The sequence below is a fragment of the Hoplias malabaricus genome, chromosome 18, assembly GCF_029633855.1.
Source record: "Hoplias malabaricus isolate fHopMal1 chromosome 18, fHopMal1.hap1, whole genome shotgun sequence".
In the NCBI taxonomy this organism is placed as follows: domain Eukaryota; kingdom Metazoa; phylum Chordata; class Actinopteri; order Characiformes; family Erythrinidae; genus Hoplias; species Hoplias malabaricus.
In genome coordinates, this window is record NC_089817.1 from 35,500,869 (window position 1) to 35,521,982 (window position 21,114).

General features: G+C 48.8%; 1 protein-coding gene across 2 annotated transcripts; it reads left to right on the forward strand.

Annotated features, from left to right (window-relative positions):
• The first annotated feature begins 813 nt into the window (after positions 1 to 813).
• On the forward strand, positions 814 to 20,479 carry trim37 (tripartite motif containing 37). 2 transcript variants are annotated; one of them, XM_066650893.1, is made up of 25 exons: positions 814 to 967; positions 1,824 to 1,903; positions 2,259 to 2,360; positions 2,692 to 2,732; positions 2,913 to 3,029; positions 3,138 to 3,225; positions 7,077 to 7,199; positions 8,137 to 8,260; positions 8,879 to 8,946; positions 9,086 to 9,210; positions 9,572 to 9,622; positions 10,186 to 10,267; positions 10,390 to 10,466; positions 10,601 to 10,780; positions 11,160 to 11,274; positions 11,516 to 11,728; positions 12,580 to 12,716; positions 14,740 to 14,828; positions 15,487 to 15,660; positions 15,802 to 16,083; positions 16,288 to 16,449; positions 16,646 to 16,838; positions 17,172 to 17,272; positions 17,355 to 17,477; positions 18,744 to 20,479. In XM_066650893.1, exons 2-25 carry the CDS (start codon positions 1,883 to 1,885, stop codon positions 18,800 to 18,802), a joined length of 2,847 nt encoding a protein of 948 aa, XP_066506990.1. In that variant the 5' UTR covers positions 814 to 967; positions 1,824 to 1,882; the 3' UTR covers positions 18,803 to 20,479. The 2 variants fall into 2 exon arrangements, with proteins under 2 accessions (XP_066506990.1, XP_066506991.1); XM_066650894.1 differs by having other exon boundaries at positions 14,740 to 14,822.
• The last annotated feature ends 635 nt before the right edge of the window (positions 20,480 to 21,114 follow it).

Below are 21,114 nucleotides of genomic sequence, written 5' to 3' on the forward strand. Positions count from 1 at the left end.
CCGTGAAGGCTCTGAGGAAGGCCGGGTCCAGATCGGTTATAGCGTAGTCCACCGTACTGCTGCCGAGAGCCGAGCCGTGGGTGAGCTGACCGTAGGAGTCCCCTCGTAGTCGACCGTTTACGACGTACAGACCCAGGCTTCGACAGAGCTGTAGCAGGCTCTTCCCATGAGCATTCACAGATTTGTCACAGTTTTCCCTGTGGTGGAACGTTGGGAAGTGGACGTTGTTCCCTGTTATAAAGTGGTCACCGTGAGAGCTGATGAAGTCGGGCTGAGCTCCTGTCCTGGCGTTCAGGTCTCCACAGATAACCACATGTCCTTGTTTTTGGAAATGACTGATCTGTTGTTCTCACTCACTCTCTCTCTCTGTCTCTCTCTCCCTCTCTCTCTCTCTCTCTCTGTCTCTCTCTCTCTCTCTCTCTTTGTCTTCTCTCTCTCTCTCTCTCTGTGTCTAGTCATTGTTAAATAAAAAATAAACCATGTTTTTGAACTCATTATCTCACATTTTGGACTAAATAATCCCAACTGATCTTAAATATTCCACCTTTATATTATTTTATTTGTCGGTGACGACACTGTGAAATGAACATTTAACCCTTTGACCTCTGGCTGATGATTATTGATCAGTACTGTTGCCTGATTCTGCTGTTATTGATGATTATTGGAGATCACTTGTCAGTTCTGCAGAGCTGTGCTGCTGCTGCAAGGCTGCAGGGGTTTTTTTGCTGGAGGTGGGCGCGGCTGCGTGGCCAGAACCAGCCCTCTAATGATCAACCTGACGTGTGATTGGCCGAGGCGATGATAGCGGCTGCGCTGATTGGTGGAGGCGCAGCGCAGTGAGGCTGTTATGGTGCTAACGGCGAAGAGACACAAACCGAGGCAGATTCCAGTCTGTTTTACTCTGTTCTTTTAATGTTTTTGAGGAGATTAAAGGTGCGGGATTACGGCCTGAGACCCGGTCTTTAAGGTAAAGTTTTAATATCCACCGCTGTAATTGAACTAAACGTTACTTTAGCTCGACATGCAGCGTCTGTCCGGTCTGAACTATGCTAAGCTAACGACTGAGACCCTGTTTATTAAAGTCTTACTTGATTCTTGACCCTGTTTTTATCCCTTTTCAGCTGTTGTCATTTTCTCTGGCTTTATTTAATGGCTCTAGTAAATATTCCTGTTCCTTCCAGCTGTAAATGTCTGTGTTTAGATTCAAACACGCGTCCTTTCCTCCTCCTTCCCTTTGGAATGTTCAGTCCACCTTAAATACCGCAGCAGGTACAGTCAGTATAATAATATCAGTGGGTTCCCCTTCTCTTTAAAGTGAAACACTGCTGTGTGTTTGATCATTGGCTCCGAAAGTGGAACCTTCCCCTTTATTAGGGTTGTTTTTTTGGGAAGAGGCCAAATAAAAGAGAAAGGTTTATAGAATGTTTCAGTTCCATGTTTTTAAGCGTCCACCCGGGGGTCGGTCTCCAGCAGAGAGGGGCGTGGTCACAGTTTCTGCCAAACTTCATCCTGTGGTGGGTGTGGGTGTGTATCTGAGCCCACAGCAGGGGGCGACCTGCGACTGTGTGAAGAGACTGAGGACATTGAGGTGTGTTAAGATTTTAGAGCTGATGCATGCGGCCATCGAGGTGACGTCTTTTTCGGTGAAGTCCATGGTCATTTCAGCAGCAGGGTGATGCCAGGCCTCCTTCTGCGTGCGCTCCAACAGCGTGTCTTCGTAGACAGAGTGCATGAGCGTCCCGCGTCCCGCTCTGTCTCCTGTGGAGCAGCTGAAGTCTTGTATTCGTCTGTAATCGGAATGTGCTGTGATTTGTGTTTTCCAGCTCTAGGAGGTCACTCAGGACCACAGTGAAGAGAAGAAGTAGAGATAAAACTGGCTGAAATGGACGAACAGAGCGTAGAGGTACGGACGAAGGTTCACACTGATGTTGACTGCAGTGTTATTAACGTTGTTACTGTGTTTGTCAGCCTTCCCACAGGAGCTGGATTAATCACTTTACTACACTTTACTGTAGTCTGTTTCCATGAGAACACTCTGTGATTTATTTTATTTGCTGTGTTTTTCAGCAGTGTTTTCTACGTGAATTAATTGCAGAGCGATACCTGTTTGTTTATCTACTGCTGTCAATACCACACACTTTTTATTATATATTACTCTCTCTCTCTTTTTTCTTTCTGTCTCTTTTCTCTCTCTCTCTCTGTCTCTCTCTCTTTTCTCTCTCTCTCTCTCTCTCTCTCTCTCTCTCTGTGTTGTATAGAGTATAGCAGAGGTGTTTCGCTGTTTTATTTGTATGGAGAAGTTGAGAGACGCTCGACTGTGTCCTCACTGCTCCAAACTCTGCTGTTTCAGCTGCATACGGGTGAGTACACACACACACACACACACACACAATCCAATGACTGATTAGAAAGAGTCCTGGTGAATGATTTAATCGTCCACAACCGATAAAACACTAACGCTCACAAAATCCCAACACCACAGAGTGACAGTGGTTTCTCTGATGATGCAGCGGCGGTGGCTGTGTTCTCTTTGATGTTATAAAGTTAAATATGTATCAGTTGTCTGTTGTGAACCTGTGTTTTACTGCACTTTACTGAGATGTGTTTAAACAGCTATTGATGCTTTGAAGGAATGTTATCCAACTTTGAACCAAGCAATCGCTATTTTGTGTGTGTGTGTGTGTTTTACAGCGATGGCTGACGGAGCAGAGAGCCCAGTGTCCTCACTGCCGGTAAAACTCTATCAAACGAGTGTCTATTGATTTCTTTTGTTTGTTTGTTTGTTCACTGCCCAGTAGTCACCAGGGGGCGCTGTTAGTGGTTTTGATCTTTAAACATGAGGCTGTATATCTGCAGTCTGCAGTGACAGCCTGTGTGTGTGTGTGTGTGTGTGTGTGTGTGTGTGTGTACAGAGCTCCTCTCCAGCTGAGGGAGCTGGTGAACTGTCGCTGGGCAGAGGAAGTGACCCAACAGCTGGACACTCTGCAGCTGTGTAACCTGTCCAAACACGAAGAGAACGACAAAGACAAGTGAGAGAGCCCACTCCTGAGGTTTATACAGAGACACAGTCACTGCTGTGGTCTTCTGTGAGTTACGTTTATATATTTATACACACACAACATCTGGATTTCTTACAGATGTGAAAATCATCACGAGAAGCTGAGTGTGTTCTGCTGGACCTGTAAGAAGTGCATCTGCCACCAGTGTGCGCTGTGGGGAGGAATGGTACCAAACTTGCATCACTGCACCACACCTACATTTTCCAAGCTCCGCCTCCCTTCCAGGCTCCACCCATGTATGCTGTCCCATAACTACGGTTGCTATGTTGGACAAGCTTTACAGATCAGTGATTAAAGAGTGCACACCTTAGTGATGATGCTAGTGGAGCGGTGCGTGCGAGTAAGAAGCGACTGTATCTTTTAAGGTGGAGCGGTGCGTGCGAGTAAGAAGCGACTATCTTTTAAGGTGGAGCGGTGCGTGCGAGTAAGAAGCGACTATCTTTTAAGGTGGAGCGGCGCGTGTCGGTAAGAAGCTACTGTATCTTTTAATGTGGAGCGGCGCGTGCGAGTAAGAAGCGACTATCTTTTAAGGTGGAGCAGTGCGTGCGAGTAAGAAGCGACTCTTTTAAGGTGGAGCGGTGCGTGCGAGTAAGAAGCGACTATCTTTTAAGGTGGAGCGGTGCGTGCGAGTAAGAAGCGACTATCTTTTAAGGTGGAGCGGTGCGTGCGAGTAAGAAGCGACTGTATCTTTTAAGGTGGAGCGGTGCGTGCGAGTAAGAAGCGACTATCTTTTAAGGTGGAGCGGTGCGTGCGAGTAAGAAGCGACTATCTTTTAAGGTGGAGCGGTGCGTGCGAGTAAGAAGCGACTATCTTTTAAGGTGGAGCGGCGCGTGTCGGTAAGAAGCGACTGTATCTTTTAAGGTGGAGCGGCGCGTGCGAGTAAGAAGCGACTATCTTTTAAGGTGGAGCGGTGCGTGCGAGTAAGAAGCGACTGTATCTTTTAAGGTGGAGCGGCGCGTGTGAGTAAGAAGCGACTATCTTTTAAGGTGGAGCGGCGCGTGTCAGTAAGAAGCGACTATCTTTTAAGGTGGTGCGGTGCGTGCGAGTAAGAAGCGACTGTATCTTTTAAGGTGGAGCGGTGCGTGTGAGTAAGAAGCGACTATCTTTTAAGGTGGAGCGGCGCGTGCGAGTAAGAAGCGACTATCTTTTAAGGTGGAGCGGCGCGTGCGAGTAAGAAGCGACTATCTTTTAAGGTGGAGCGGTGCGTGCGAGTAAGAAGCGACTGTATCTTTTAAGGTGGAGCGGCGCGTGTGAGTAAGAAGCGACTATCTTTTAAGGTGGAGCGGCGCGTGTCAGTAAGAAGCGACTATCTTTTAAGGTGGTGCGGTGCGTGCGAGTAAGAAGCGACTGTATCTTTTAAGGTGGAGCGGTGCGTGTGAGTAAGAAGCGACTATCTTTTAAGGTGGAGCGGCGCGTGCGAGTAAGAAGCGACTATCTTTTAAGGTGGAGCGGCGCGTGCGAGTAAGAAGCGACTATCTTTTAAGGTGGAGCGGCGCGTGCGAGTAAGAAGCGACTATCTTTTAAGGTGGAGCGGCGCGTGCGAGTAAGAAGCGACTATCTTTTAAGGTGGAGCGGTGTGTGTGAGTAAGAAGCGACTGTATCTTTTAATGTGGAGCGGTGTGTGCGAGTAAGAAGCGACTATCTTTTAAGGTGGAGCGGCGCGTGCGAGTAAGAAGCGACTATCTTTTAAGGTGGAGCGGCGCGTGCGAGTAAGAAGCGACTATCTTTTAAGGTGGAGCGGCGCGTGTGAGTAAGAAGCGACTGTATCTTTTAAGGTGGAGCGGTGTGTGTGAGTAAGAAGCGACTGTATCTTTTAAGGTGGAGCGGTGTGTGTGAGTAAGAAGCGACTATCTTTTAAGGTGGAGCGGCGCGTGCGAGTAAGAAGCGACTATCTTTTAAGGTGGAGCGGCGCGTGCGAGTAAGAAGCGACTATCTTTTAAGGTGGAGCGGTGTGTGTGAGTAAGAAGCGACTGTATCTTTTAATGTGGAGCGGTGTGTGCGAGTAAGAAGCGACTATCTTTTAAGGTGGAGCGGCGCGTGCGAGTAAGAAGCGACTATCTTTTAAGGTGGAGCGGTGTGTGTGAGTAAGAAGCGACTGTATCTTTTAATGTGGAGCGGTGTGTGCGAGTAAGAAGCGACTATCTTTTAAGGTGGAGCGGCGCGTGCGAGTAAGAAGCGACTATCTTTTAAGGTGGAGCGGCGCGTGCGAGTAAGAAGCGACTATCTTTTAAGGTGGAGCGGCGCGTGCGAGTAAGAAGCGACTATCTTTTAAGGTGGAGCGGCGCGTGTGAGTAAGAAGCGACTATCTTTTAAGGTGGAGCGGCGCGTGTGAGTAAGAAGCGAGTGTATCTTTTAAGGTGGAGCGGTGTGTGTGAGTAAGAAGCGACTATCTTTTAAGGTGGAGCGGCGCGTGCGAGTAAGAAGCGACTATCTTTTAAGGTGGAGCGGCGCGTGCGAGTAAGAAGCGACTATCTTTTAAGGTGGAGCGGTGTGTGTGAGTAAGAAGCGACTGTATCTTTTAATGTGGAGCGGTGTGTGTGAGTAAGAAGCGACTATCTTTTAAGGTGGAGCGGCGCGTGCGAGTAAGAAGCGACTATCTTTTAAGGTGGAGCGGCGCGTGCGAGTAAGAAGCGACTATCTTTTAAGGTGGAGCGGCGCGTGTGAGTAAGAAGCGACTGTATCTTTTAAGGTGGAGCGGTGTGTGTGAGTAAGAAGCGACTGTATCTTTTAAGGTGGAGCGGTGTGTGTGAGTAAGAAGCGACTGTATCTTTTAAGGTGGAGCGGTGTGTGTGAGTAAGAAGCGACTATCTTTTAAGGTGGAGCGGCGCGTGTGAGTAAGAAGCGAGTGTGTGCTGAGGTGGGACTCTGTCTATTAGAGCTACACAGGGGCTCTGACGAGGAGTTACCTGTCGATACCTGTCCCACAGCAGCTCTGCACTGGCTCATATCAACAATTCTGAATGTGTTCATGTGTTTTTCAGGTAAATCTGTTTTCCTCCGGTGCGTTGTACAGTCTGAGCTCACTGTTATTTCCCTCAGCGTTCCACAGCTGTACACACTGAATCAGACTTGTAAATCAATACTAACTTCATAAATAATTTGTTATTAACGTAATGGGCATAATGTTTTTCCCTCATACAGGGATTAGTCTGTGCACGTCTCCTGCTCATACTTCAGTTGGGAGCGTTTTCTGAAACACTTCTGATAGTTATCTAAACATCCTCACTACTGTTTTACCCACGAGGCCGCACACCTCGACAGAACGCTGGGGATAGTGTGACTCTCACTGAGTTGTGATCTGTAATGAGCATTAAATGTTAGTGTAATTTCCCTGTTTTGAAATGGAAACCGTTAGTGTTGCGCGTGTCGGCTCAGACGGGGCAGAGACGGGGCAGCAGCACTGTGGGTCAGGGACGTGAGGCAGTGAACCCCTGCGGAAACAGAATGACATGCCTGTAGTAACTTAACTGCGATAACCGAAGCAGCCGTGGTTTATCGCGATCGAGCGGCTTTGGAGTTCGACCTGTGGATCACAGTCGACTGAGTGGCGCCGCTGGTGTAAAGTGTGGTCCTGGGCAGGTTTATTATTCTGCAGGTTTCATCTTTCAAAGCCTAAGGAATCACTGAAGCTGGATGTTAAATTTGGAGTGTTTCAGCTGTTTGTTAAAATACAATTAAATGCACTACTTAAAATAACGATCACAAACTGTTAATTCAGAAGCTGTGGAAATGACGGCTAGTCGACCGACGGAAGCTACGACTAGTGTCTATGACTAGGGACGCAACCAGAACACATCTTTATATGTTACATTTCATGCTATAAATGGACTTAAATCACATGGATGGAGCCTGGGACGATAAATTTGAATCCGAAACTTTCCTGTAGGAGTGTGTTCATGAGCCTATAGGGCACTCACATCAGCCTTTCAGGGCGAATACAAACAGAAACACTGACACTGGGGAAATCAGCTGCTGTTGTACTGTGTGTGTGTGTGTGTGTGTGTCTCTCTCTCTCAGCACGGCGGGCACACGTTTAAGCCTCTGGCTGAAATCTACGAGCAGCACGTGACGAAGGTGAACGAAGAAGTGGCCAAACTCCGGCGCCGTCTCATGGAGCTCATCAGCCTCGTGCAGGAAGTGGTGAGTAAACACACAGAGCCTTACCACATCGCCTCCCGACCGCAGCTGTGAGTTGATTGCGGTACAGTGTCGGTCTCTCGTACTGACACCTGGTGGCGTGGAAGTTAAAGCAGCACTTGGTCAGGTTTGGTGTTTTTTGCTCTTGGACTCACTCTATAGTTGGGTGGGGGGACCTCCAACAGTTACATAGGGCAGTTTCTGCAGTGCTGAGCCCAGAGTAGGCCCTGTTCTTCCTGATACAGCTCAGTGGAGCATCACAATGGTTTTTAAAGTTGTAAATTGAAAGTAAATATGACCTAGTGTTGCTTTAATGGTCACCCACATGTGAGACCCACTCTATGAAGCATAAATTGTTTCTGTTAGGGTTGGATTACTTCTGACTTATCACCAGGCAAAAAATTCAAGTGGAGTTTGAATCATATGGATTTTTTTTATTTCTCTCTCTCTCCCCTCCTCCTCCTCATGACTATCCTTCCTCTGCTCCTGTTTTTGAAGGTCACTGTGACTCCTCAGGTTTTTTCTTTTCTCTGCAGAAGCAGGGAGTAGAAATGTCCACCAGGGGGCACCATAGCTCTGTCTCAGTTCTGTCGTGTTTAAGTGGTACTGAATGTGTTTGTGTGTGTGTGTGTAGCAGGGTGTTGTTGTTGTTATTTATGAAACTCACCTTGAGGAGTGATGCTGCAATATGCAAATGAACCACTGACCAATCCCAGTCCAGATGGGGTTTAGTGGGTGTTTAGATCTGATTCTTCATGTTCTAAGTGTGTATTTATTTAATCCAGGGAAGGGGGGGGGTAGTTTTAGTAAAAATGATGTCGGGTGATTGTTGTCTGTGACGTGTTGTTGATTTTAAAAGCTGCAGCCGTTTCTGTCCGTGTCCCTGTGGTGTTCAGTGGTGACGCTTCACCGCGTGTGTGTTTTTGTGTGTGTTTCCCAGGAGAAGAACGTCGAGGCGGTGAGGGGAGCGAAGGACGAGCGAGTGAGAGAGATCAGGAACGCTGTGGAGATGATGATCGCTCGTCTGGATAATCAGCTCAAAAACAAACTCATCACACTCATGGGTAACGGTGGACTCCCTTCAGTTCTCCTCTGAACTCTCTGTAGAAGGTCAAACTGAGGTCAAAGTGCCACCAGGGGCTTCCTCGTGTTTACGCCCACAGACCGAGTGACGTCCACGTTTCTGAGAGTGAATGCACTACTCTCGTGTAAATCCGTGTTAACGAATCCAAACGCGTGTGCTCTGGTTCTCCCGCGTGCTCAGGTTCTCCCGCGTGCTCACGAGCCGCTCTGTGTTCTCCTCTCTCTATCGCTGCCGTCAGAAAGGGTTACAGATATCGATAAGTGAAGATGTCACTGCGGCTGAGAAGAGCTCTGTGAACATCTCCGGCCTCACGCTGAATAAACCCGAGCGTGAGCAGAGATCTGTCCACACACACACACAACTGTGGGCAGAGAGGACAGCAGTGTCTTCAGGGACAGGGCTCTGACTGCACTGTAGTTCTGAGAGACGGAGACACCGACCCGTGTGACTCCAGCGTGGGGAGGATATCTCTTTTTAAACCGGGGCATGAGCTAATGAAGCGATGCCTGAATAAACAGTGAAAACATAGTGTTGTTTCAGTAAAGACCTTGAACGTGGTAAATATGTGCTGTAACTCAGAACTGTGTGTGTTCTTTAGGCCAGAAGACGTCTCTCACTCAGGAGACGGAGCTGTTGGAGTCTCTGCTGCAGGAGGTGGAGCACCAGGTGGGTGGAGTCAACCCTGAGTCTGAGGTCTCCATGCCCCCAGCACTGGGCGGTGGATAAGTCGTGCTGTGTTCTGGGATATTGAGTGCACTGGTGTATTTATCACTTTATAGTGTGTGTGTGTGTGTGTGTGTTCCAGCTGAGATCGTGCAGTAAGAGTGAGCTGATTTCTAAAAGCCCAGAGATTCTGCTGATGTTTCAGCAGGTTCACAGGAAACCCATGCAGTCCTTCGTCACCACACCTGTCCCACCTGACTTCACCAGGTGAGAGAGAGATATACACACACACACACACACACACACACACACACACACATCACAGCTCAGGGTTTAAAAACTCCAGCAGCACTGCTGTGTCTGATCCACTCTACACCAGCACAACACACACTAACACACCACCACCACGTCAGTGTCACTGCAGCGCTGAGGATGACCCACCACCACATCACACCTGCTCTGTGGGGGTCCTGAGCGCTGAGGAACAGGGGGGAGGGGGGTAACAAAGTATGCAGAGCCACAGGTGACTACAGAGTGACTGGAGTGGACAGTGGAGCTGAGAGTGGACAGTAAGAGTAGGAACAAGCAGGTGGTTAATCTCTCTCTCTTTCTCTCTCTCTCTCCACAGTGAACTGGTTCCTGCCTACGACTCCAGCACTTTTGTTCTGGCGAACTTCAGGTAGACACCCCCTCTCTTCCCTCTTCTCTCTTGAAGGTGAAAGTTCTTGGCCCAAAGTGAAATTTAGATTTAAATGAAAACATAAAATGTAGGAAGTATATTTAATGAAGGATTACAGTAGAGTGTTGACTATGTGCTGGGTGTGGTACAGTGGCTCCCACGTGAGAGACCAGGGTGCGAATCCTTGGGCAGGACTCCTAACACTGTGTTGGCCTAGCTGTAAGAGCAGTGACCCTGTGAACCGCTCTGGACGAGAAAACCTGCCCAAAAATGCCATAAAACTAATATATAAACATAAGCCGTTAAATTCAATGCAGTGTAATTTAATAGTGACTTCATATTTAAGCATTTAAACACACACACACTCACTCACTCACTCACTAGTGACAGTGAGCACACAAACACTGAGCAGTGGGCAGCTTTGCTCAAGGACACTTCAGCTGTGGATGTTGAGGGAGGAGACAGTGCTCTTCCTTCACTTGCCCTGCCCCTGTGTTTCTACCATTCAGGGGATTTAAATTTCAGCCCCAAGCCCTGTTCTCTAACTGTGTGTGTGTGTGCAGTACCCTGAGGCAGAGAGCAGATCCCGTGTACAGTCCTCCTCTCCAGGTGTCAGGACTCTGCTGGAGGCTGAAAGTGTACCCTGTAAGACCTTTACGCTCCTCTCTGGCTCCTCCTCTCTGTCATTACTGTGCTGTAGCTGCTGGGACTAGTTTGCAGTTGTGGTGAGTGTAATGCCACCGTTTTGGACTCTGTTTCTGTTGTAGGACGGGAACGGTGTAGTTCGTGGGAACTATCTCTCCGTTTTTCTGGAGCTGTCGGCGGGACTCCCGGAGACGTCCAAGTACGCCCCTCTCATTCACATGGCTTTGTGTGTGTACTGTCGTTCGTCGGGAGGTCTAGTCTGAGCTCGGAGGGGGTTTGAAGTGTTGAGCCTCTGGGGAAGTGGTGTTTGAGTTGAGGATGTGATGTCTGCAGGTACGAGTATCGGGTGGAGATGGTGCACCAGGCCTCCAACGACCCGTCTAAAAACATCATCCGGGAGTTTGCGTCCGATTTCGAAGTGGGGGAGTGCTGGGGGTATAACCGCTTCTTCAGATTAGACCTGCTCGCCAGCGAGGGATACCTCAACATGCAGACGGACACGCTCATACTCCGGTGGGTCTCCTGTTTCTCTGGACGCTGAGGGCGTTCCCCTGGGTGTAGAGACTTGACTCCATAGAAAACTGACTTGTAGCTCGTTCGCTCACGTTTAGCAGGCTGATTACTCTCCACTAGGGGGCAGTCTTTAGCTGTGGGACGTTGTTACTGCTTTTTCTGCGTAATAAATATTACATAACTCATCCTTCACTTTGTTTATATGGATAAATGACAACAGATATACCTTTTATTCTTGGTACAGCGGCTTTTCTGCAGCAGAACAGTAAATGAATAGACTTTTGTCTGAGCTCTTTACAGAACGAGAGATATATTTAGATTAAGCATGTTCTGTTTTATTTCAATGCTCCTCTGAAAATGTTCTCATGTATTTTTACAGGTACCAGGTGCGTTCTCCCACTTTTTTCCAGAAGTGCCGGGATCAGTACTGGTACATCACTCAGCTGGAGGCGGCTCAGTCCAGCTACATCCAGCAGATCAACAACCTTAAAGAGGTGAGTGGAGAGAAACTAAGCTGCAACTAGTTTCTTATACATCCCTCTCCTAGAGTGTGTTCTTTACCTTTCAGCCACTTCCTCCAGTGTCTGTGGCCCTTCATATAAACGATGTAGCTGTCGACTGTTATTTGGCAATTATTCTGCCGTTCGGTTACCATTCCTGTCGCCCCCTACACTTCCTGTAGTGTATCACGCTCTGTCAGAATGACAGCAGATATTTCTTGTTTGTTTTTCTCAGAGATTGGCGATAGAACTTTTCCGTCGTCAGAAGTCTCGGAGCTCCTCCCCTCCAGACCGCCGTCTCTGTCCCGCCCCCACCACAGCGTCAGCCAGTCGGGACCCAAAACCCGCCAAGAACTCAGTCACAGACGATGGGAACGCTGTCACGGCGTCTGAGACCAAGGAAGAGGAGGAGGAGGAAGAGGAGAAAACCCAGCAGGACGACTCCAACGTAAGAATATTGACTTGTAGATCTCTGGATGGTACTTTGACTCACTCCATCAAACACGGTCGTGTCTCGTTTCCAAGCTGATATCAGTAAGGTTATGGCACTTTTCCACTGCACGGTTCATACTCCTCCTCACACTCTCTACTGTACTCAGCTTTCCTCCTCCTCCTCCAGGGAAATCTGGTCCTGGTTCTGGAAGCGGGTTCTTGTTTAGTGGCTGTTCTCTCGTGGTTCAGAGCGAGTCGAGTAGGGACTAAACCGTGGCGTGTAAACCTTGCAGAGCGCTGATCGTCCAGAGAGAGTCGTCACTCTACGCCACGCAACGCAGACGACCAGCACCAACTCTCCATCTGTAAAATCTCCAGCTGCAGCAGAGATCACGTTTGTTTTTATCCGACTCACGACGGCAGCTCGTAAAATGACGCCGTGGTCTTTTGAAGAGGTTCGAACGCTCCTTGGATCGGTGGCCGACGAAAGAATCCAGCGAGAGCTGGACGCTGCAACAAGGAAGGAACAAACTCTACTGATCTGTCTGAACTGATGACGGAGCTGTGTTCAGTCCCAAACAACAACAACACGCCGATACACCACGAGTAAACACCGCTTAACGTTACCACCGCCGTTGTTGTGGTTTCCAAAGACCACTGTTCCCCTTAGAGACGGGGTTAGAGACGACACTGATACATTTCAGGGGGGAGCTGTGGGACCAGGGACCAATCAGAGAGTAGAGTCCAGTAGAGACAGGACCATGCAGTGGAAAACAGCGGTTCATTTAGTCTCAGTTTGGATGTTCTGGTGTTGACTCTAAGATGATTTATCACTCCTAAGCTGTGTGTGTGTGTGTGTGTCATTAGGAGCTGTCTGATGGAGACCTTGAGGTGGACTGTCTGACTGGAGATGAAGACGTAAACCCTCTGGACGGCAGCAGCACGTCTGGCAGCTCCACAGCCACCAGCAACACTGAGGAGAACGACATCGATGAGGAAACCATGTGAGTGTTAACTCTCTGTGCTCTAACTGCTGCCCTTCACCTGTAATGCTTTCATCACATTGTTGTTAATGAAGAGGCATTGACGGAGGCTAAAGCAGTGATGTGTGTACGTTCGCTGCTTGTGTTGTCATACAGTTAAATAGTAATAAATTATAATCGAAGCACTCATCAGGAAGTCCTACAGTGCGACTGATGAGGGCTGTGTTTAGACGTATCCTTAATGGAGTGTAGTGCACTTGGTAGGGAGCATGAAGGAATTAGGGATAGAGCCTGTGCTTAGCATCCTCACATCTTCACTATGTCTAGGGTTTTTCTTGGTTTTCTTTTCTCAGAATGATTTATGCTTTATTTGTCTCATCGTGTGTGTGTTTGTTTTTTGGGCTCTGGAGGAGCGTTGGAGTATCTGTAGTGAGATAGCACCTCCACACACACACAGAGCACTTGAAACAGATGAGACCAGTGAGTCATCATTCAAGCTCTGGCTTACACACTCCTGTCCTCATCTTCTCTCTTGCGCACACACACACACACACACACACACTCGCACACACAAACAGAGAGAGAGTCACGCTCACTTCGACACTCATTCTCTCGCCCACGCACATTCCCTCACTCTTGACACAGCTCTCTCTCTCTCTCTCTTTCTCCCTTCTCTCCCCTTCTCTCCCTCCCTTCTCTCACACTCTCTCTCACACTCTCTCTCTCTCCCTTCTCTCCTTCTCTCTCTCTCTCTGATCCTCTGTTACGCTCCTCACACGCACTTTGCTCAGAGTTTAAATCTGTCTCTCTCTTGTGCTTTGCTCGAACATCAAACTCTCTTCTCCCTCTCGACTCCAGACTCCTGTTTGTTTTCTCTTCTGTGCGATGGAGAGAAGGTAGATGAAATTAAACTGATGGCTCTGGAGCAGCTGCAGATGAGTCCAATATCACCACATTCAATGCCTAACGTGGACTAGAGGGGTGTAAAGCACCCCTACTTTGGGCTGTGGGGTGAAGGAGCTCAATCCAGAGAGTGACTTTAGTGAGGGAAGAGAGAGAGACTGAGGGTGGCAGAGGGAGAGGAGAGAGAGAGTAGGGAGGGAGTCAGTGTGACAGTGAAGGAGAGAGAGATGGTGTGGGAGTGAAGCAGGGAGAGGGTGAGAGAGAGAGTGAAGGGTGATGAGGGAGTCTTTGTATTAGATCGAATGGTTTTATTTGTGAGCTCTGCAGAGTTGGTGCTTTTAAGTGTCTATAAATACAGTAGCGATGAGTGCAGGGAAGAGAACCACTGGAGAGGACTGAGTCATCACACACACACACACACACACACACACACTCCCTCCCTCCCTCCCTCCCACTCAGCAGGGGGCTGCCATCCCCAGTGTTTCTCAGTGTTTCTCATCACAGATTGCACCTCTCCGTTCCTCCAATTCTCCTCCAGATTTCACAAATCTGTCGGAGTCTCGTTTGAACGCTCTTCGAAAGTCGGATCCTTCTCCTTCGCCTCGATCAAAGCCTCGAGTTTAAAGCGATATTTTATGCTCATTTCTAGAAGTGTGTCCCGCTCTGACAGAAAACACTCAAAACTGATAACCACAGGCAGTTAGACTCATCAGGAGTGAGACGGCTCTGTGTCTCTCTCTCTCTGTCTCTCTCTCTACCCCTCACTCTCTCTCCCTGCTTCACTCCCACACCATCTCTCTCTCTCTGTCTCTTTCTCTCTTTCACTGTCACACTGACTCTCTCCTTTTCCACCCTTCTCTCTCCTCTCTGTCTGTATCTCTCTCTCCTCTCACTCTGCCTCTCTCTCTCCTCTCACTCTGCCTCTCTCTCTCCTCTCACTCTGTCTCTCTCTCCTCTCACTCTGTGTCTCTCTCTCTCTCTCTCTCTCTCTCTCTCCTCTCACTCTGTCTCTGCCTCTCTCTCTCTCTCAGGGGGTGGGTAGAATGTCCCTCTCTCCCTCAGCTCAATGCTATCTTCCAGAACCCTGAGAAGTGATAGAATCCCCCCCTGAATTCTGAGGTGGCTGTGTTTGTTGCTGCAGGTCCGGAGAGAATGATGTGGAATACAGTGGAAACCTGGACCTGGAGGAGGGGGAGCTGCCTGATGACATCATGGGGGCTACAGGTGACCGTCTGTGTGTTCATCACTGAAATAGTTCCCTCAGCTAAGCGTCCTGTGTGTTCCCTAAAATCCACTAGTGCCTCTGTGTTTTATTTAAAGTGAAAACGTGGGTTTAAAGCAACACTAGGTAGGATTTTTATTGTGAAACTACAGCTTCAACACCATTGTGACGCTCCACTGAGCTGTAACAGGGCTCAGCACTGCAGAAACTGTACTGTGTAACTGTCAGAGGTGGGTAGGAAAGGCCAAGCGCCCCCTTGATGTCAGAGTAAAAGTGAATTACATTCTGCAGCTGTAGGGGGCGTGTTCTCAGAGCTGGGACGGAGACGTTTTGCCCCCTACTGCCCCCTAATGCCCCCCATTAGCTACAGCCCTGAAAAGGGGCAGCAAAACTCAGGCAAATGTGTGTGTCCCTGGTGTGAAGTGGTTTGAAGGGATCAGATCAAGTTTGATGAATGTCTTAAATCACTGGTTGCCAAAGTGGGGGCATACACCCCCTTGTGGGGGCGCAGAGCTATTGCAGCGGGGCAAATGAACGAGGCACGTTTCAACACTGTGTGGTGGGGGTGGCTCGGACATATTCTTATTTACAAAAGAGGGACACCGCAGAAGCAACAGCAGCCACATGTTGAGGTCCTGCTCATGACTGTCTCCCCCTGGTGTTCAGGAGGCTGTACTGCGGGAGTGCGGGGTTTGAGGCGAGGGGGCGGAGCCTCTGCCAGTCTTCTGGAGATCGACCCGGTGATTCTTATCCAGCTTCTGGACCTGAAGGACCGCAGCAACGTGGAGTCTCTGTGGGGCATTCAGCCCCGGCCCCCAGCATCGCTTCTGCACAACCAAGGTACCGCCCCAAACAAGAGAACAAAGTAATACTCTAACGGTCTGTAGCCCTTGTCCAGTTCAGGGCGGAGCCTCTACGCTGCCGCCCCAGTTCGAGTTCAGTACCTGTTTATTTTACTTTGTTTTGCCGGTGTGTGCTCAGCGGTCCCGGTGGTGGCCCGTAAGGATCGAGAGCGCCGCCCTCAGGCCGTTCGGAGGTCCGTCCCGGACTCTGGAGTTCTGACCCGGCTGAAGGCTCAGATGGCGGAGGTCCGCAGTAAGATGTCGGATGTTAAAGGGCAGCTGGAGGCCAGAGGAGCCGCGGACCCCCGAGTGTCTCCTCTGGAGAACGGACCCCTGGCAGAACCAGAACCGGCGACTCGCAGGAAACCCAGCGAACTGGATCTGCTCTTTAAAACGCACACTACGCGCCATGGACGACACGGTAGGGGGCGATATGTCTTCTGTTTTATATTTAATGCTGATGCTCACAGCGTCTACTTTAGAACAAACATTCTTTTATATTTGTGGTTATTGTAATTATATAAATTTATACAAGCACCAGGTTTAATGAGGAGATAAATCGTTTATTAATAAACACTTCTGCTCAGGGATCTGTTTAATAATTGAAATACTGTGTGTGTGTTAGGTGGGAAGAAGGCGGTCTCCCCTAAACAGGAAGTGGGCGGGGCAGTAGGAGGTCTCTCCTTACGGAGATCTGGAGACGTTGGTGAGAAAGAACTGCGAGCCGGAGGGGAGACGGCTGTGGAACCGAGCCTCTGTCTCAGAGAAGGACCCTCTGCAGCCGAGGGTCAGTTTTAACCCCCCCCCCCCCCCCCCGTCGAGTTCTGTAGAGAAAGGAGCAGCTGCACATGAGCCTGAGGTCTCAAACTCGCTCTTTAGGATGACGGCTCCAGCACCTGTCCTCACTGAGGCTCTCGTAGGTGCCATCCAATCCCCACAGCAGTGTTCTGAGCACTAAGCTGTTGTCCTGTGTTGTGTCGTAGGTTTGGGGAAGGCTCTGAGTCTCCACATTTCTCCTTCGTCTCTGCCCGGTGTGTCCTGCTCCTCTGAGAAACTCTCCCTGTCCAAACCGGACGAGTCTCTGTACGGAGCGTCCGGCTCGGACTCGTTCGGCCTCCCTGCTCTGAACGGAGCGCCCCCTACAGGCAGCAAGCAGCGCAGGACTCCCAGCCTCGGGTAACTGTTAACGTTATTAATATCTTCAGCCGAACTGATGACGTGTTGAAATAAATCAGTGAGTTGTAAACGTTGAGGTTAGTTGATGTTTTACTGTGTGCTCTTCAACTAAACGCAGCAGCAGCGCCCCCCACAGGCTCTGTCCAGGGTGAGTGGAGAGGTTTTGTCAGTGTAAGGTTTGAGGAGCTGCAGTTGGTTGAATCTGTAAAGAGCCTGAAACGTGGGGCGTAGATTACACTTCGACACCTGTCTCTCTCTCTCTTTTGTTCTTTCTCTTGTTCTTTTCCTCCATTTCACTTTTTGTCTCTCTCTCTCTCTCTCTGTGTGTCTCAGGGTGAGTTTGTTGACGGAGGGGTCGTTGGAGTCTGAGGGAGTGAGTGAAATGCACCAGTCTCTGTCTCTCTCTGAACCCAGTAACTCACGATCTGACGAAGGTAAAAAACTGAGACACAACGTGAAATTCAACCGTTACATGTTTAACATTTCATTACTATAAATAGTGTGTGTGTGTGTCAGGGGTGCTGCTGTGTCAGAAGTCCTCTCCTCACCTGTTGGCCGGTATGAGCAGTGACAGTGAAGCGGAGTGTGAGAATGAAGACGAGGCGAGAGAATGTCAGTACAACACACTCACCTGTTCAGGTAACACACACACACTCACACTCACCTGTTCAGGTAACACACACACACGCAGTGAACAGTCAGTTGTTGAAGGAGAAATGGGGAGTGTAAGGATCTGATGGTTATAATGTTTTGGTCGGTCCCCAGAACTGGGTCTGATCACTTTGGGTCGGTTCTGACACCAGGAACATCCCACAGACCTATCAGAGCGTTAACCCTTTCAGCGGTGTGTGTTCTGACCCGGTTCTATGAGAGATGGACAGCAGCGCTGCGCTCGGACTGAACCTGACCCTCTTAAGTAAAGCCTGTGGGGGGATTAGTTTACAGCAGAAAGCTGTGATTGCCCTCGTGTCTCCGCTGTGTGATGGACGCCGTTATCTCCTCGTTCTCCGTGATGTGCCGTTTACACAAACTCTTCGGTAATAAACACTCCGCCATGCGCCGTAATTAACAGAGATGTTGGATGCGGCTGGGTTTTAGTCGCTTTTCTGTTGATGGCGATGGAAATGAGTCAGAAACGGGCCTTTAATGTCATTAATAATGGACTGTGTGTGTGTTTATGTTGGTTTTGCTATACTTGTGATTACTGTAGTGAATTAACACTGATCCTACATTTAAACCTAGCCCTAACCTCAGTATCCACAGGTAAATCAACTCACTCTTTTATGGCCCTTTCACACCTGCGTCGTGATCCAGGAATGTTCCCGAGTTTTCCCGGAGGAGCTGTGTGTGTGCACCTTGGTCCCGGATGTTACCTGGACTTTATCCTCCTCGTCCTGGTCGGCGCCTGTGAGAACAGAGCGGGAAATGTCCCGGAGTTTCTCCTGCAAGCGCTGCACAGGCTCCGCCCCCAACGCCTACAACACGTTTCATTACGTTTCCTGCTGCGAGAGCGCGTCCCGCTGTGTGCTGCGTGTGAACATCTCCCGACCCAGTTCTCCACGCCTCGTCTGTAAAGAGGCTTCAGTTTTGTTGAATTGTGAGGACATTGGAGTGGTCCTCACAACCTCTAAAATATGAAATATGACGTAGGATGTCGGGTCCTCACAAATATATAAAAACACACACTACTCTACAGTGGCTCTTAAAGACACAGGGCACCTTTTTTGCTGTTAAAGGGACACCGTGTAAAAATGCATTAACGCTGTTAATATTTTCTTTCCTCTTTAACACCCTCCAGAGTGGAGTTGAGATTAAAGTAACGTTCTAATTACATAACAATCACTGGCCAAACCCTGTGTCTCCAGAACTGACCCAAGGGCCCTTTGTTGTTGCTGTGTTTTTCAGGTGAGCAGCTGATGCCTGACGATGCAGGTTTTATAACTGGAGAGTCCACAGAGAGGTGATGAACAGACTCCACACCGGCCGTGTGTGTGTGTGCAGAGAGCCTCTGAATGAAGTGTTACACATTTGTCTGTTTCACTGAAGCGAGAGGGGGGAGAGATTCCTGAGAAAGGCTCAGACGTCCGTTACGTTGTGTTTGTTTTATACCGCGTTTATTCAGAGGTTTGAGGTCTGTGTGTGTCACAGTGATACAGCCGTCGCTCTGTCGAGTACCAATCATTTAGAGCTCTTCAGTTCTCTTCGTTTCTCCTCTCTCTCTCTCCCCCGGCCCGAGGGTGTGGCGCTGTATGACGCAGGTGGCTCCCCCCGGTGGCGGTGGTGGAATAGCTGTGTCTCTGATGGGTGTGGGGTTTGAAATCTGCTGCTCGTTTTAAGATCACACTCATTTCTCTCTGTGTTTGTGTTGAGTGTTCGTCCGGTCTCTGACCTTCTCCATCGCTGCTGTCTCTCCCTCTGTGTATTTTTGGGTGAAAATAATAATAATAATAAGTCTAGGTTTAATGAGAGCACTTAAAGGAACAGGTGAAAGTGGTTAATGATGGAACAGAAGCTTCTCAATTAGTCGTTAATCACTAGTTTATCTTCATTCGCTGAACTCTCAGCTGTTAGCCTTTAGGGCTGTGGACTGATCCATTCCTTACACACCCTCCTCCTCCAGGGGGCGCTGTTTAAAGCTGCGGACGAGTGTCGTTTTACACAAATTCACTTTCCATTCCTTTTGTTTTTTACTTTGTTTTTGGTTTGTTTTTCTGTGTTATGTCATAATAAACCTTTCATATTGCGCTCTGCGTCTCGTGTGTGTGTGTGTGTGTACGTACTGATCTGGAAGACATCTGCAGCTGGGGAACTGTTCTGAATGTATTTGATGGTCCTCCAGCAGCTGTGGGGTCTTACTCACTCTTCCATGATTCATATTCAAATTATGATCTCCAGGCTCCGCCCACAACACATTCCTTTCATAGCAACTGTTGCTAGGTTGGACAAGCTTTCCAGGACTGAGTAAATTCCCCAGTCCGAGTCCCTGAGTTTATATCACAGTGCCGTTATTAGACCCACACACAGCTCAGGTGGGTTCTATCTGTTTATAGTTCTCTGGGTTCTCATTGGTTGAGCACATTTGTGGGAGGAGCCTGGAGAGGCCAGTCCTTGGTTTTTGACCAGAATAATGTGGGATATTTATTATTACTTCATGAGAACTTACTGAGAGCTGATTTATCAAAACACAGACACTAATTTACATCTGGAGCTGTGATTGGTCAGACACTCATTAGCATATTGCAGCTGGCTGTTGCTCAGTGTTTGTGCATGCATCGCTTTCGCTGTGAAGAGTGCGAGTGTCTGTAAAAACTCTAACTATTCGCCTTGTTTTCACCTTTCTGCTGCTCTCTCTCTCTCTCTCCCTGTGTCTCTCACCCGAGCTCCTCTCTGGTCCTCCTGCATGTGTGTAGGGGCTTCACTGAGTCCCTGTTTATGGGAGTGTCTCTAGAAGCTGACCCTGTGGAGTTAGACCCCTTTGCTTTGCTCTGTGTCTGTGGTTCCGATGGGTCCAGGGCCCGGTAGCGTCCTCCTCGTCCTCTGAACGCAGAGTGGACGCTGCACACGGTGTTTTATTTTAAAAACTCATGTCTTTCTCTGTAAAGAGCATCTGTAAACATTTGTTTAATTTATGCAGAAATAAAATAGAATCTGATCAGTGCTTTTGTTTTATTTGGAGTGTGTGTGTGTGTGTGTGCTGGACATAGATCTATTCACACACAGTGACAATGACTGAATATTAAGGTGGAGCTGGGGGTTAGGGAAAGGTTAGTAGCAGGAGGAGGTTAGAGTAATGTTCCCACAACGCATGAAAACATACATGTGTGTATGTGCTCGCAGCAGCTAAGTGCTGTGTTGGTTTTTGTGAATGAATAAGTACGAGAGAGAGAGACTTGCTGGAGGAGGAAATGAGACTAGAACAATAACCCTTTCCTGAGTGAGGGAATTGGAAGAGAAAAAGACGAGAGCGAGAGAGTAGAGCGCCTATGAGACTGAGGGAGAGAGAGAGAGAAAGTAGAGCGCCTATGAGACTGAGGGGGAGAGAGAGAGAGAAAGTAGAGCGCCTATGAGACTGAGGGAGAGAGAGAAAGTAGAGAGCCTATGAGACTGAGGGAGAGAGAGAGAGAGCCTATGAGACAGGGAGAGAGAGAGAGAGAGAGAGTAGAGCGCCTATGAGACAGGGAGAGAGAGAGTAGAGAGCCTATGAGACTGAGGGAGGGAGAGAGAGAGAGTAGAGAGCCTATGAGACTGAGGGAGAGAGAGAGAGTAGAGAGCCTAT

What these genes read in the sequence shown, in the direction of transcription:
- trim37 (XM_066650893.1), top strand. Translation starts at nt 1,883, where the DNA reads ATGGACGAACAGAGCGTAGAG. An exon ending in CAAACTCATCACACTCATGG is followed by an intron (nt 8,261 to 8,878) that starts GTAACGGTGGAC and finishes TGTGTTCTTTAG; the next exon opens with GCCAGAAGACGTCTCTCACT. An exon ending in TTTGTTCTGGCGAACTTCAG is followed by an intron (nt 9,623 to 10,185) that starts GTAGACACCCCC and finishes GTGTGTGTGCAG; the next exon opens with TACCCTGAGGCAGAGAGCAG.